Raw genomic sequence first — 16,805 nt, 5'->3', positions numbered from 1 at the left:
TCTGTCTCAGTATTCCAATTACTGAAACAGATCTCCGTGAGAAACTAGTTATTTGCATTAGACTTTGTTGTCTCTTTTAAGCATATGTTTAAGGGTTTTAATTTCAATTTCCCTATTCTTCTAAAAAATGATCCTTCCTTCCATCCTTTTTCCATCACTCCTTCCTTCTTCCCTTCCTCTCTCCCTTCCATCCTTTTTGTTCTGAGGATTGATCCCAGAGGTGCTCCAACACTGAGCTGCATCCTCAATCCTTTCTAATTTTTATTTTGAGATAGGGCCTCGCTAAGTTGACAAAGCTTGCCTCCAACTTGAGATCTTCCTGTCTCAGCCTTCCAAGTGTGTGTCACCATGCCCAGCATGAACTTTTTTTTCCAAATGATAAGGTGAGGCTTTAGTGAGTTGAGGGAGGTATCATATCACACAAAGAAAGCATCAGATGTGTTTTCTATGACTTTAGAAAATGGTACAGCAAGTAAATCACAAGTGACATTGAATGACTTTTTTAACATTATGCCATGTAAACTTTATGTGTTGCCACTAACATCAAACAAATACTTTAAAGTGTCACTGTGATAGATAGTGCTGTACTAAGATTTTGCAAACTTTTCTCAGAAATTTATTTCAATGAAAGAATTGTTTGGCAGAGGACATTTGTGGCTTCAGGAAAATCATTAAAATGGAGGAAAAGTAAAAATAAAAAGGAGTCCCAAAGAATTACATATAAACCTTACAACAAACTTGCAAAGATGTTATCATGTCCATTATATAGATGGGAAAAATTACTGATAAAGGTATTAAGTAACTTACCCAAGAGAAAAAGCTGACAAGTGAATTTAGTTCATCTGGACCACCTGAATTCAATTAATTTCACTGGAAATAATCTATATCTTGATTATTAATTTTCTTCCTCCTACTCCTTCCCCTCCTTCATTAATTCACTATATATAGCTTTTTAAAAATTTATTTATCATAAATCTATATCAATAGACTTTAGTCATTCTGTTTTATTTAAACTCACAGGAATTTAAATTTAGATATTTTATTTTACCCTGAAACAGCCAAAATGAATCTACATATGACACACAATGAAAAAAGCATTGGTTGAAACCTCCCTTCCTTCTTTTGGATAGAGAGGTGGATGGTTTTACATCTTATTCTGATAATGTCTTAATTAACTTAAAAAGAAATTCCTCCCTCATAGTTTGGACTGCCTTAAAATGCAATAAACATTTTATTATTTTGATTAACCCTAGATATTTAGTCCTTGCTTCTAGATGAGAATGAATAGAAATATAGTTTTATAGGTGGTCTGGTTTCTCTGTCTATAGTCACAATGATTTCTTTTTCATTCTTACTTTGTCTCTAACTGTCAAAAAGAAAATGGCAAGATATTGGGGCTGACCTTTCTGCTTCCCAGTTTTGGCTGTAGTCACAAGGAAATATGACCTTTAAGGTCCTTCCCAGCTGGAGCACAAGTCAACTGCACACTTTCATATCCATAGGAAATGAAACTGTGAAGGTCATCTTTCAGCCCAGAGTGGCATCTTGAGGGGGGCGGGCACAGGAGGGATGCAATAAGCATTAATTACTTAGCCTGCTATGATCTCAGAATTAAAGATACATTTAGCACATAGAGATTCTGAATCTGAAGAAAAATCACAGTAACTTTCTAGAGCTTCTATCTCTGGACTTGAGTTTTTATGAGCTTCCTTATATTCATAGAGCCATACATAGAAACCTTATTTTTAAACAAGATATTTTAAATGTCTAGGTCCTAATTTCATCAGAAAGCATCAAACGGAGTAACATTCAGCCTTACTCTAAAAGCAGTGTCATTAGAGGTAGAACATTCTAGTAGTATCCTCTGGTGCTTTTTCAGCCTAAAAATGCTTCCAACAGCCTAGATCCTAAGTGTTTTATTTACACATGGATGGTGTCCGCGTTTTTACTGGATCTATATGTGGCCATTAATTATAGTTTGGAATTGGTCCTGGCATCAGAGCACTGATGCCAGGGGTAGGGGGTTACACTGGGAAAAATTATTTTTTTACACAGCTTCCTTATCTATAAGATGGACAGTAGTAGCATCATTTTGAAAGAGTTATTATGAGAATTGAATGAGCTTCCTGGCGATAGATGGTTACTTGGAACGTGCCGTGGAATGGTTTATCTTGTACCAAACCCTTCCCTCTCTTTCTGTTTCCCAGCTGCCAGGAATTGAGCTTCTTTCCTCTATCCGACCTTTCTGCCATGAAACTCTGCCTCAACTTACCTCCAGAGCAATACAGCTGCTGACCATGGTCTGGATCCTCTAAAACTATGAGCTGAAGAAAATCTTTCCACCTCTAAGCTGTTTGTATCAGATATTAGTAACAAAGAGCGGAGTCACATATCAACGGAATATATTTCTGAGGAATAATAGGATTGTTCGAAATATTATTAGGGCCACAGTGGTTAAATCATTGCTTTTGTTACTTAGAGTCCATGGCTCAATGGATTTTTTTTTAACAAAAAGGACTAAGCATTCAAATACTTAACATTTATTTAACCCGGAGGTCTCCTGTTCAGCAAATCAAGAATATTAAACATAATTAGGGCCTAGATTCGAAAAACATTTAAAAAAATTAGGGACATTTATTTATTACTATTTATTTATAATTCTATTTATTCAGTTATTTATTTAAGACTATTTATGTGCTTGCTACCTTGGGTCTTGGGAAAGTTTGGTCACTGATCTGCATGAAGGTTTAATTTTCATCTGAGAGAAGGGTCCAGGCTCTAAACGCCCCCTGCTAATTATATACAGGTAGGTGGAGGGAGATCCTTGGAGTATTTGTGTATATTCCATTGTTGTATGAGGTTCTTACATTATAGAATTGAGGGTTTGGGTACTGTTGGCTCCACTTTTATCTGTTTTCTGAGTTCATTCTGAATCCATAGCCACTTTTCATATACCTACTCTTAGATTTTTGAAATGTGGACTAGACAGAGTGGTTGAATATTGGTAACTATATTAGCTTTTGGGATAGTAGTTATACTGATTTGTGCCTGGGAACTAAGGAGGGAACTGATTCTCATCTTCTAGGTCTTTACTGAGAATCTTGATGTATCAGAAAGCAAGACACTTAAATATAGGTTCATAATGTGGTCATTAACCCCTATGACCCCTGAACCCCTCATCCAGCCCATTTCCCTCCACTTTAGATACTCTGAAAATGTTCCCCATAGGTAATCTCTCCAGGATTCCCCATAGGTAATCCTTCTAGGATCCTCCCTTCCTTTGTTCAAAGTTCATAAACTCCACCTGCTTATTTTTTCTAGGTTTTTTAACATCATGTTTTACTACCTCTATGTTCTTTCTTCTCCCTTTTTCTCTTTTACTCTTACAACTGGGGCATGGTGCCAACATATCTTAGAATTAAACTCTGTCTTCAGAAATTAATTCCCTAAAATTCCTTGTCCTTTTATCTGAGCTCTCAAACCACAAAAGTATACCAGGGTGCAGGGTTGCCTGACAATAGAGGATACACAAAGATCTTCAATCTGGCTTATTTTTACTTAAGGTTACACTTAGAAAATTTATTCTCACACTATATAAATATATTTTAGAACGTTCTACACCATCTATACAACTTTTAATCATTTTAAGAATTTAAAAGCTATTTCGCACATAGGGTAGTTGCTCATGACTATGCAATCCATATTTTTGGTGGATAGGAGCATGTCAAGTTCATTGTCTTCTAACATTAGTGACAATTTTGTTTAAGTTTTTGAGAAGTGTGCTTAACATCATTGTGAAGTAACATTTTGATATTACCATGTGTCAGCCCCTCCAATTTTTCCGATTCTCACTTTTTTTCCACTTCTAAAGTTGTAGCAAGAAGTTTTATAAATATTATCTTAGGGATAGAAATGCTATGAAAAGAAAAAAAGTCAATCTTGTTTTTTTAAATTTTTAAATAGTCTTTTGTGTATCTATAGAAAATGCTTGCCATTCTAACTGGGATTAGGTGAAATCTCAGGGTAGTTTTGATTTGCATCTCTCTGACTGCTTAATGATGTTGAACATTTTTTCATACATTTATTGGCCATTTGATTTTTTTCTTTTGTGAAGTGTCAATTTATTTCACTTGCCCAGTTTGACTGGGTTATTTGTTTTCTTAGCGGTGAGTTTCTTGAGTTCTCTCTATGGCATACATTCACAAACATATCAATCAGTAAGCCAAACATGAGAAGGAGGAAGGGAGGAGGGTATGGGGTGGGAAATGGGAAAAGGCTAAATGAGTGATGTGTGCACGTATGCCTCTACCATCTTGTACTGCATTAAGATGTATGACAACAATGCACCAATAAAATAAATAAATAAATAAATAAAACAGGAAAAAAGAAAAATGCTGAATTCTTTGAGCCTATTAATTATAATAGCCAGGTGTTTTAAAGAAGAAAAAAATAAAATGCTTTAAGTTATATAAGTTTGGCATTAAATATACATCATGGAGCCTTCAGAACCCAACACAGAGGAGTGAAGATGGTCAGTGAAGATACAATTGTTTTCTCTCTATTCTCAAGGGAAAAAGTTCAAGAGAATGTTGGGAGACTCTTGACCTGGATGCTAGGAATACCTGAGAAGGGGCCCCTTATCTGTTCCTTCCAGCCTGCAAGGTGCCAGACTCCATCAAGTGGGATAAGACAAATAGCCTGACAGGTGAAGGGATCTGAGGACAGAGGGAAATTGTGTCCCACTCACTGCCATCGGCTGTAAGAGAGAGAATTCAGTTGAGCAAGGACCTGCCATCAGAGCTGTCATTAGGCCAGCCCAAATCAGTCCTTTGCGTCTCCCATGGCCTCTGAAGGGTACCACAAGGCATCTGAAACTATTTCGTGCCCAAGAAAGGACACAAAAGTGGCCAGAGGCATATATAAAGAAGGATGCAAAGCCACCTGCCAGAGCCTTAGGACCAGAAAGCAGAGATGCTTCTGCAGCAAGGATGAGCTTCAGGAGGGCCTTTAGTATCCAAGGTAAAAAGTCCTTCCTTAGAAGTGGCAGGAATGTGGGTGTTCTCTTTAATCCAAGCCACTCACAGAGCCTGTCTCTTTTTTAAGTATCTCTGAGGTTGTTAGCATCTTGAAAATAATTTTCCAAGAGATTCTCTGTGGGCCCCTTTTTATATGGCTAAGTTGATCCTGATGTAGGGTTTTCATTGCTCACTGTGGTTATGTACACTACATAGAGTCCTTTAGGTACTAGATTACATCCACTGTCGTGAAAATCTATTTTTTTGAACTATATACTTGGATATATAAAAAATTTTGCATGATACAATTAAAAAAATAACAGACTTCAAATTATACTAGATGTTTTCAAAACATTTGCTAATGGATCTTGTCAACTTAAGGTAATTAGTTTTTGGTTTGAAATGCTTCCTTTTGGTCATTGATTTAGCTAATGCAAGCCTCTACCCACTCCTCCTCTTCTTTCCAAAGGCCAGATAGGTTTAGGGGAGGTGCCTACAAGCCCTGGGAGTAACTATTTAATTGCTACTCTTTGTCTTTCTGGCTTCTACTGGTGTGACATTTTACTGGGACATGGACACTTGTCTGTCTCTGCTATGCCCCGAGATATCCATGGTCCTACCATAGTCTCCAAGTCAGGTCTGTACATTCTGTATCTTTTTCCAGCCAACCTCAAGTTTCCTAGTCCCCTGCTTCATGCAGCCCTTCCATAAAGCTTTGGAATGGGAAGGGCCAGGGATTTTTACCAGTTTTCCTTAGCACTGTCTGGGAGTGATAAAGATTCCATGAAGTTTTCCAAAGTCTCCCTGACTAGATGCTACTCAAACGTTCAGGAGACAATGGGTGTAAGGTTTCTCTGTAAGTTTTGCTACCCTTTGAGTGGTAGTCTTTGAAGCTAACATTGCCAATTTTTGATCACCATTAACTTTGAGCTTTTCTGTGTTTCTTATTTTGCCATCCCCTCCTATGTATGGACTGGGCTTAAGAATGGTCGTCAGGTCACCTCTTAGAGATTCAGGTAGCACCGAAGCATTTGTGGATTCTTTGTAATTCTCTTTTTCTTCCTCAGTGGTGAAAATTTAGTTTGTGGTAGAAAATGAGGTAGCAAAATATATTCATCTGTATTTCCCCAACTTCTTAGTTTTGACTCTAGCTAATGATAAAGTTTTTTAAAAAAAATCAGTACAACTCATTTATGCAATGAAACAGCTGGATCTTGCAATTGAAAGCCATGGTTTCAAGAATTTTTACAAGTTTAAAAAGATAACACTGAACTCAAAGGTTGAAAGTTTGACTCCATCTCTAGGTTGAAAGCAGTTCATATAAAACCTCTCATGCTTAATCACTGGAAAGAGAGGAGGAACAAAATAGTAAAAAAAAATGCATTTTGCCATTTTCCTTTGTTTTCCTTGGGTCTCTTTAATTTCTATTTTTTTTTCCAGAATAGAGTGCTATTATATACTCCAACCTATATTTTTCTTTTCCTGAATCATGTGTAACCTGTTCTATGGATAGCCCCTGTTTTTGAGCTTCAAAGAGCCTCCTAAGCACATGTCTCATCACTGTCCCTGCTGTTGTTGTGTGCAGCTCACGATGTCAGAATGATCCCACACCTGTAGTCATCACTGTCTGTAATGATTTGCTCATCATTGGTTCTATGGGAACTCCTCATTCCTTGATGCTATGTTGGCTAGTGTGACCATTTTTCTATCTAGATCATGAAATTTTTACCTTAAGGTGGCATCAGGAAAAGGTAATTCTGCCTATTACAAGAATTTGATATATTCAAGAGAAACGTGCAGCCATATTAAAATACATAAGCAATATATATATATATATATATATATTATTTTCAATGTTTTTGCAATTTTACTTCCTTCACATTTTCTACTAAATTTAAGAAATGCTATCAATAGAAGAGAACTTCAAATGTAACCTTTTTGTTCTGTAGGTAAGGAAACTATGATTGTGGGAAGTAAAATGACTTGCCCCAAAACACATCATCTAGCAGCAGTGTAGGGAACTGGATTCTTGGCTCCTAATTCCCAAGTCACCTGTCTGTTGGGCCACACAGATTTTTCAGAGTTTAGTTTACAATATGGCATCAATTTACGCACTGGAAGAGTTATTCCTAAATAGATGCTAAGTGCTTTCTGGCTTCTCTGATAATAGATAAATGTTTAGGTTTTTAGTCAAAAGAAATCCTCTTTGCCCAATTAAAAAATAACCTTAATTTTTTTTTTTTGGTGGTACTGGGGTTCCTGGAAACCCTTCTATCTCTGGGCTACACTCCCAGACACTTATATTTTATATTTTTATTTGGAAACAGGGTCTCTTAAGCCAGCGAGGCTGGCTTTGAACCTGCACAATCATCCTGTCTCTGCCTCCCAAGCGCGGGGATTACAAGTGTGCTTCACCACGCCCAGCAGAACCTTAGATTTTTGCACATTACTTGCTATATAGTAGATCATATCTCAGAAGAAATAGAGCTGAAGGCACTTAGAAGAAGCTAAAAATGTGCCAGCTTTGAGTAGATTATTCATGAACAATAGTTTTTTTTTAGTTCTTATGGTTTATAAAGACCAAGTAGTCAGGAAAATCTTTACTTAAGCTGAAATAAATGAATATTTGACTATCTAAGTCTGAATATGCTATTCACTTGAAAAATTAGGCAAGATGACAGTTCTAAGCAAGTTAATTTCTTTTTTAATTCTAGGGGTAAATACCATAGCTTCATTCCATAATTCAGGTCTTACTCATTGTTTTTGTGTTAATCTGTGTATATACTTTATGACAAGAGTGCACATTGTTGTGTTGTTTAGACCATTACACAATATCAAAGTTCAAATTCTGTAATATGTGAAACCACACAGTGCATTCACTATGTTGACTTTCTATCCCAAGAATGTCCTTATCTTTGCAAACGGAAATTGTTTGAAAATTTAAGGGAGAACCTTATTCTCTATTATACCAGTCTCTATGGAAATAATTTTGAAAGCAAAAAATGATTTTAATATGCTTGTGCATCTGGACATAAAATTCTATAACTGTGAGAAACATAATGAGATAGTTCCTAAAGGCAATTTAAACTGCAGCACAAAGCAGAGATTTTTCATTATCTGTAACAGTTAATTAATAATGCCATTTGGCACAGTTAGATGTGCAGAAAGTAGCACAGAAAAATGTTTTGCTTTTAAAGGTTGTTCAGGATTACTAGAAAACAGACTTTATAATATAAGTATCCCATGCTTGGAAATTAATTGGGTTTTATTGTTGTACTGCTTTTCTATAGATAGCTCATATGGAATAGACTATAATATGGTCAAAGGCAGTGAAGTTTAGTGATTGATATGTTTGTGAATATAAATCACATACATTAGCGAATTTCTTTCTTCCCCCTTCTTATTTCCCTCAGTTAAGTCATTTCATTTGCTCATCTCTGGTTTCTCCTTCCTTGCTTAGAATTACTCATATGACCCATTTTCTCCTTAGCTTCCATATATTAGGGAGATAATCCAAATTTTTTACTTTTTTGTGGCTGGAGGGAGGGAGCAATGGAGTGGAAAGTGAGGAAAGGCTAGATTGAGTGTTGTATACATGTATGCCTGGACCATCTTGAACACCATTAAGATGTATGACTACAATGCACAAATAAACAAAATAAGAAAGAAAAACAAAAAAAGGCAGTGAGGTATTTGGAAATCATTTTCTGTAGGTAGGTTTATAATCATATGATTTAGCTGATTTTTTTTCTAAAGGCAAGATACCTAACCACTCCGTGTTGCTTAGATAATTCCAATTTTATTTGAAGATCTTTAAAATAATTTAATTTAGCCAGACATGGTGGCATATGTCTGTAATCCCTGTACTTAGAAGACAGGAAGGTCACGGGTTCAAAAAACTTATTGAAACCCTCAGCAACTTAGCTAGACCCTGTTTCACAATTTAAAAACAAATAGGGCTGGAGGTTTAGCTTACAGGTAGGGTGTTCCTGGAGTCACTCACCAGTGCAAAAATGAAATAAAATAAGATAAAAATTTAAAAAATTAATTTAAAATTTTAGTCTACACTACACAAATAAAATATATGGCTTTATGTTTCTTTTGCTGAATTGGGTTATAGACAAACTTATTATCAATAAATTAAACAACACAACATGATTTGTTATTGGTGCATTTGTTCAATCTTACAACACTTTTACTTTCTTTTTGACTTAGATGTTTCTCAAAATATAACACACAAACATCTATGTTTAACAAAAAAACCCCTCATGATCACCAGCTAAGTTGAATTAAAACTATTATATATCCAAGCTAGTTTTTAAGAAAATGCATGCTTACTAACTGCTTTTAAGCAAAGCAACTATACTTAGGATTCTTAGGAAAAATCTCAAGTAAGAAAAGCTATTTAAAAATCCCTACAATTTAAGTTACTTTTAAGGAGGACTCATGTATATGACTTAATTTTGGAGAAGACTGTTATATTCAAGGTAAGTTTTATGAAAACTAATGTATACAACTAATTTTAAATATCCACTTTTATACTTTATTAAAATATAGATTACTGGACTGTTTCTATTGAAGAGAAAGATTTGGAGGTGGAGCTGTAAATGGTAAATAATTGTTCCTGGTGGTTCTGATTAACACTTAAGTATGAATACTAAAGATGTAAATATACAGTTTGAAGGTTTTTATTCTAAATTTTACTTGAAATGTAGAGGTCATTGTGGTCTTAATAGTCTTTTTCAAGGCAACAAGAACTGGCTGGGTGAGAGCTAGGATAAGGAGAAAGAGGAAATTATAAAGAACCTAAAACAAAAAAAGAAAGGGAGAGGAGAGGTTGAGGGAGAGAAGAGAGAGGGAGAGGGAGAGGGAGAGGGAGAGGGAGAGAGAGAGAGAGAGAGAGAGAGAGAGAGAGAGAGAGAGAGAGAGGAACTATCTATCTACTTCATAATTTTGAACACAACTACCTATAGCTAGGGTTATTTATAACCAACTGTGAAAATTATCAATTGAATATCATCAATTCTCTATCTCAAAGACATGCCATTTTCTTCTGAATACTCCATGTAAAAAGTTAATTGAGTATCAAATTATAAATATGTGTCATATTTATATTACGTGTAATTTGTGGTTCTATATTTAGAATCAATAAATTAGTAAACTACAATGATTGAGTTGCAATTGCATAGATGCCTTTGTGCTTGGGTTGTTGGTTCTCAGCTCTTTGAATCAATTGAACATAAAAAAAAAACTACCATTTTCCTGCTTCAGTTACAAAATGATAAGAACAAAATCTGTGAAGATGAGGCCCAGAACGTCTGCTCTAGATCTCACATACAGCCCAGGGCTTTTCTCTTGGGTGCAATGACCTTGTCATTGATGTTTAATGCTTGTTCAGGGAAATTAGTTTTACAGATAGAGTTTGGATCTCTCCTTTTTTTTTTTTAAGATACAGCTCTGTTTTAAGATGTTTGATGCAATTTTCTTATTTTCTGCATGACCAAAGAAAAATATTTAATTTCTTAAGTAAATATTTAATTTCCCTCAGTTATGTCATTTTTTTTTTTTTGCTCAACATTTGTTAAGTAGTATGTATGATGTCTACATGTATGTATGGTACTGGGGATTGAACCCAGGCGGACTCTGAGCCACATACCCATCCCTACTTCATTTTTATTTTGAAATGGAGTTTTGCTAGATTGATGAGACTCTCACTACTTGTTGAGGCTGTCTTCAAACCTATAATCCTCTTGTCTCAGCCTCCCAAGTACTGGAATTACAGGTATTTGCCACCATGGCTGGCTAGGTAATATTTTTTAATAGGACTTTCACAAGTAGTTTTATTTTCTATGCTCATGGCAAATGTGTAAAGTCAATCATTTAACCTTTATTTTACCAATGAGGAAATTGAGGGTTAGAAAGAGTAAAAAACAAAATTCCTCCAAATAATAGTTTATTATAGTGGTTATGGTGTGCCACACACATGGGAAAATATCTCACACATTATCAGGAGGCAAAAGACACGTTATCACAGTGTTCTCTAGAGGAGTATCTGAGGAACAGTCTATCAAAATACTCTTGGGTGGATGACTGCAATCTTATAGGGTAGGTACGTGTTGGATAGGTGTCTACCTTGTTGGGAATTTTCAATCCAGGACCATGTGTGAAGCACACTGAGATATGAAGTGAAGGAGCTTTCAGTGTGATATTCCATAGATTACTTAACCACAAAATCACATTTGAGAAACACTTTCCAGTGGAACCCATTTTGAAAAATATTCCTTTCAAACAACTTTAGGTTCTAAAAATAATGTCCCAGTGCCATATATTGCGAAACTAAATCTCCGTGGCATTTAGTAACTTACCTACAGTCATTCTACAGTCCTTGAACCTGTATGTCTACATACCGCATGTGACTGTCTTTGAACCTGTATGGCTAATTTAAGAAAAGTCTCATGGACTCTGGTATCTGTTTCTTTGTTAGTAAAGCTGAGTTAAAATTATTTAAAGAACTAAATATAATACTGTATATGAAAACATTCTGAAAACCACAGAACAATAGTATATAAATATCAGAATCAGATCAGGTAGTGTAGAGTCTAAAGTAGTACACAGATGTTAATTTTTGAAAAGGATTATTTCTTTATCCAATCATCGAAATTAAACTTTCAGAGGATGGTCTCTGTAAAAAGGCCAATTTTTTTAGTCAGTTTTAACCCTGATTCTTTTATACTTCATCAATCACCTATACACTTCTTGGTTTGTTAGTTAACATTTTTGGAATTTTAATCTTTGTATGTGTGTGTGAGGTACTGGGTATTGAACCCAGAGGCATACTACCTTCAAGATATACTCCCAGACCTTTATATAATTTGCTTTTTAAAATGGAGTCTCCCCATATTGCTGACAATCTTGCTAAGTTACTGAGGCTGTCCTCAAACCTTCCATCCTTCCATCTCAGCCTCCCAAATAGTGGGATTATATATGTGTAACAACATGTCTGGGTATGTTAAATAGTTCTTGAAAAATAAACCATTAATTAGTTTGTGGTTTCTATATACTGAAGCAATGAAATATGATACAAAGAATAATGTGATATTTATCTCATTTAATTCTATTGATTATGGAAATGTGAATTCTGACCTACAGCTATTAGTAGCTTACTTCGATTTCAAAAATGGCAAATAATCATGTGATTTATGGGTGTTTTCTTATTTAAAGAAGAAAGTAAAACTGAGAAATGATCAGAGCAAGAATCAACTTTTCTGAACATGCTTTACTAAAGAAATAGAGGGTAGCTGAAATGGCTCATGAGTCAGAAACTGGAACCCATTTCAAGCTAAGCAAGGAGAAGGTGATGTTTTGTGATGGCACAGATTAAGGATATCTACTATCAAGGAATATATTTTGGGGGATCACTCCATCTATCAAGAGGTAATCCCATTAGGAGAACAAAGACCAGCTGATCCCATGTTGAGGGAAGATGAAAGACATCTTATGTTCCCTTGCTCACCGTGGAAGGGAAACAGCCCAGAGGGACCAGAAGACATTTTCTGTTACAAACAAATTAAGCATGCAATTGGCTTTCTGTGTCACCAAGTTGAGTTAGTGTGGGAATTATTTACAGCACTTGGAATGCAGGTGGAAAATAAATCTACGGAGATCTGTAACTAATGTGGACGGAAATTCTTTCCTTATTTATTTTCTCCTTTTGCCCTTCTCCCCAACACACTTGGAATGAATTAATAATGGTGATAATTCCAGAGAAATGAGTGAGAAGTGTCGATGCTTAGAAAGAATGCTCCAAGAACAATCAATGTGTCTTGAGTGAGGGGGAAGAAAATGAAATAGCATCTCACAAAAAGATGTTCATCAGTAGAGTGAGGGTGAGTGAATGGTAAAGAGAAGATGCTGTGAATTTGTTCAGAGCTTAGGACTTTGCTTGGATGTTCAAAAAACAATGCACAGCAAGAGAAGAGTCTCAGTTTCTTAGCATCTCTAAACCTGCGGGTGGTTGCTACAAGCAAATGCGGAGCAAGTGTGACAGGGTTCCATGTCTACCTAGGCATCATTCTTGACTTGTCGTTTATCTGCGAGTGATGCTCAACTTGTGTTCTGCACTTCTGCATTGATGCCAGAGGTTCAAAGTCAACCTTGGCTCTCTGGATTTTGGTTTTTGAATCTTTAAAATATAAAAAACCTTTAAGTCTTTTTGTAAATAATTCATCTTAAATGTATGTAATTAATTCACATCCCACTAAATAGTGGGATGTAAATAATTCATCCCACTATTTAGTGGGATCAACTTGAATTTAAAATTAACATTGTTATGGAGTTATATGTGTACTTACTGAATAAAAGCTTCATCAAGTTTGAAATAAGTGAATCTCAGAATATATAGGTTAGGGAGAGGGAAAGAGAAGGGAAAATGCTCTCATAAAGTTGAAAAAAGGTCCATATAATTAGCATTTTGTTTTCATGTTTGCCTTGTTGAAAGTCCAATTTCACAGTTTCATGAGGGAAGAGCCATTTATTTTCAGTGCATGAAGACAGAACAAAAAACATCATTTTGGACAGATAGATTTTTGTATGTATACATATCTAGGAGTTTATGAACTCCTAATATGAACCCATCTCTACAAACAGTGCACATCTGTTTCCAGGGTATTGAATTCAATGTGTAGAGCGATATACATAAATCTTTCTAACATACAGAGATGGGGAGTTATAATTATTTATGTTTAGTGAATACAGACATAATAAACAACACCAATTATGAGAAACAGTTTCCACTGGGTATGCCTTATATTTTTTAACTGATTACACAGTATGAACTGAGGACTGTGTCCGAATCCCTTTCTCCTCTCGTATTAATTTGCCACATTCTAAATCCGTAGATAAAGTAGTTCCAGAAGTGGAGTTGGTTGGATGGGTTTGTTTACACTGCAGTCCATAAAAGAAACAAAAAGCCTTGCATGCAAAAGAAATGAGAAAAAAATATAGAAAATGAATAACTCAAAAGCAAGAATGAATGTTTAAATGAAAATTTAAATCAAATGAAGCTGGCAATTATGAGAAGCACATTAAAGCATAATATACACAAGCTTTTGTTTTTCAAATTAGTTGCATAAAACAAGACACCTCAAGAGCAGATTGAATGTTAAAACAAAGCAGATCAGTCCATTCTCCATTTTAATTAAAGACAGTCTCCTATAATGTGGTGCAGAATAGGACATGTAATATTCTTAAAATTGCTTTGTAATTCTGGGGAAGATTTTCATGATGAAACCTGTTAGCAAAAAACCATCCCCAGTCATGGGTGCTTAAAGAGAGCTTTCACTTACAGAAAATGGGTCTGGTATCAAATTATTCATCAGAACTAGCCACATAATTTTCAAGGCCAGTGTAAAATGAAAATATGAGACTTAAAAATTAAGAGTTTCAAGATAGAGACAGCAGAGCATTTAACTGGCTCTGTTTATTTGTAGCTCATATTCTTGAAATTCTATCAATATCTTTAAATTAATAAGTAGCCTAATACACTGTAATGGCCACAAGTTTTGTATTTTGTTTATTCTAATATGCTCACTTAGGAATTATATTAAATAACAATTATCTTTTCAGAAGAGTCTAAGTTTCACCTGTGAGTTTCTTTAAAAATAAAACAGGCAAAAATGGTTGACTCTTGAACTCATTCTGTAATCAGAAATATAATTTAGGAACATGAAGTCTCAAATATGTTTTATTGTTATTTTGTGTTGCTTATCACATAACTGGCAAAAAATCACTGAGTGGATTATCTTTTTATGGAAGCAAATGCTCAGTTTCAAAATATTACCTTTATATTTTTATGCAAATTATTTTGCATTAGTATATGTGCTCCGAATTCACATGTATGGGCTGGTAACACTTCTCTCAAATATCTTTTCCAATTTTGGATCTACACTTTCTTTGCTCTATTTGGAGTGTCTATCTGAAGAGCATAAAACTGTTCAAGAAATTAACTGGGTCTAGAATTTCTGCATGTCATTCCAAATAGTGCTAATTGGATTTAGTGTTTAAGGCTCTTCCTTCTTCCCATTAATAAATGATAGAGTTGTAGTGCCAGCAGCACCTGGCAGAGATTCAACAGCTCTTTGCTCTTAACTAAAAAATGGCTCTCCTGGGCCTCTAATTCAATAGAGTGTTAAAAAAGGGAAGGGCAGGCATCCTTAAAAGCCTCCAACTTTGGACATATCACTCCAACTAAAAACTACCCAGTCTTAGAAAGAGATGACTCACCTGTTCAATATCATTGTTCTTCCGAGATTTGTATATAAATTCTCCAATGGCTACAAACACAGAAAGGACCAGTCCAGCAGCAAGGACAATGAAGATGCCCCCAATATTTTCTACTCCTAGAGCACTGGCCTCTTTGTTATCTTCTTCGGGGCACCCATTTCCCCGCCACCATTTCTCTTTCATCATATGAAGCTTGCCCTCTTCTTGTAGTTGAAGGATAGCAATTGTAATTTTATCCCGGTAAGGAGAGCCTGCAAGTGAGGTGATTTGTGACTGGTCACCAAAAGGTTGAAGAAAACATCAATAGATTTTACTATCTTATTAGTAAATAGTTAATGGCTGTGGTGAAACCCCAACTTATTGATTGACTAGACAAGGCCAGGAATGTCCAATCCCATGTTCGAAAGCTTTAAATAATTTGAAAAGAAATAGTTGACAGGCTGAGATTAACTCTAGCCAGACTGTTTGCTCCTCCCCAAAAAGGAAAAGCCAAGCTAGGAAATCTGCTACACATCTCTATATCTGGGGAGTTCTCTATGAATGTCTTCAGGTATCAGGGGATTTCATTATTTGAGTTCTACTCTTTCTAGGTTTTTGGCTGTTTTCTGTTGTAACTGAATCTGGCCAGTGTCTCTTCTTACTACATGAGTATATGGATATTTCCAACTTTCTTTATAGCCCAGGGTAGTCATGTGACATTTTTAGCCAATGGGAACTAAAGTGATGTATGGCATTTCTAGCCCTATGTCATAAATCTTCCCAACATGATCGTCTGCTCTCTCTCCTTCCTCAAATAAACAGAAGAAAAATATTTCAAGTCACCAGGAATGGCACAACCACAAAATGAAAGGAACTTGGGTCCTAGGATGACTAAGATGAAAAGATCAAGAAATAACTATTTTCCCTATCAGTCACTGAAGATTTTTAGATGTTGGTTATAGATGTTCATCCATACTGACTAATTTACCTATTGAGATAAACTTAAGATGTCTTGAATAATTCAAAGGTCCTACAAAATTCAGTTCAATTTGGAAATTTGCAAGGATTGCTGATTAACATTTGTTCAAAGAGTACGTTCATCCTTAAAACTTTGTAAGCCATCTCTATAGTATAGGTTGAGAAATGGAAGTTCATACAAGGTTAGGAGGCTTAACTAAGGTTACACAGAAAATGAACAGAAGAACCATAATCTGAACTAGGGTCCTAAATCTCCATATCCAATATTTCTTCCTCCACACTATGCTGATTAGACATTAGTCATGTCAATCCATTCATCCATCCATCCATTCATCCATCCATCCATCATTCATCTATCCTCCACCCATAAATCATTCATCCACCCACCGACCATCCACTCATCAGTCATCCATCCATCCAACCATCCATCCACTAACATCTATCTGTAGATACATCTTCTCAATACTGGATTCCTACATCAATCAATGCAAAGAAAGAGACAAAGCAAGATTCTTTCACTATATATCATTGGATAGTAAGAATTTTTGTCAG

At 35.5% G+C, this 16,805-nt stretch overlaps 1 protein-coding gene across 12 annotated transcripts in view; it reads right to left on the bottom strand.

Moving 5' to 3' along the window:
- The window catches only part of GRIK1 (glutamate ionotropic receptor kainate type subunit 1), a gene marked incomplete at both ends in the record, with an annotated part of 445,158 nt that overhangs the window by 1,803 nt on the left and 426,550 nt on the right, over positions 1–16,805 (bottom strand). For 6 of the 12 annotated variants that reach the window (XM_080696011.1, XM_080696016.1, XM_080696015.1 and 3 more), the window contains one exon: positions 15,297–15,547. The exons of 2 other annotated variants lie outside the window; for them this stretch is intronic. In XM_080696011.1, coding sequence (XP_080552137.1) covers positions 15,297–15,547 — 251 coding nt within the window. Of the gene's footprint in view, positions 1–13,835; positions 13,986–15,296; positions 15,548–16,805 lie in introns of those variants that run through there. 4 more of the 12 variants (XM_080696017.1, XM_080696019.1, XM_080696020.1 and 1 more) reach the window with 1 other exon arrangement.

The sequence above is a fragment of the Muscardinus avellanarius genome, assembly GCF_963383645.1.
Source record: "Muscardinus avellanarius genome assembly, chromosome: 5".
In the NCBI taxonomy this organism is placed as follows: Eukaryota; Metazoa; Chordata; class Mammalia; order Rodentia; family Gliridae; genus Muscardinus; species Muscardinus avellanarius.
Note: the sequence above shows the minus strand (reverse complement) of the source record. Positions and strands in the feature narration are given on the sequence as shown.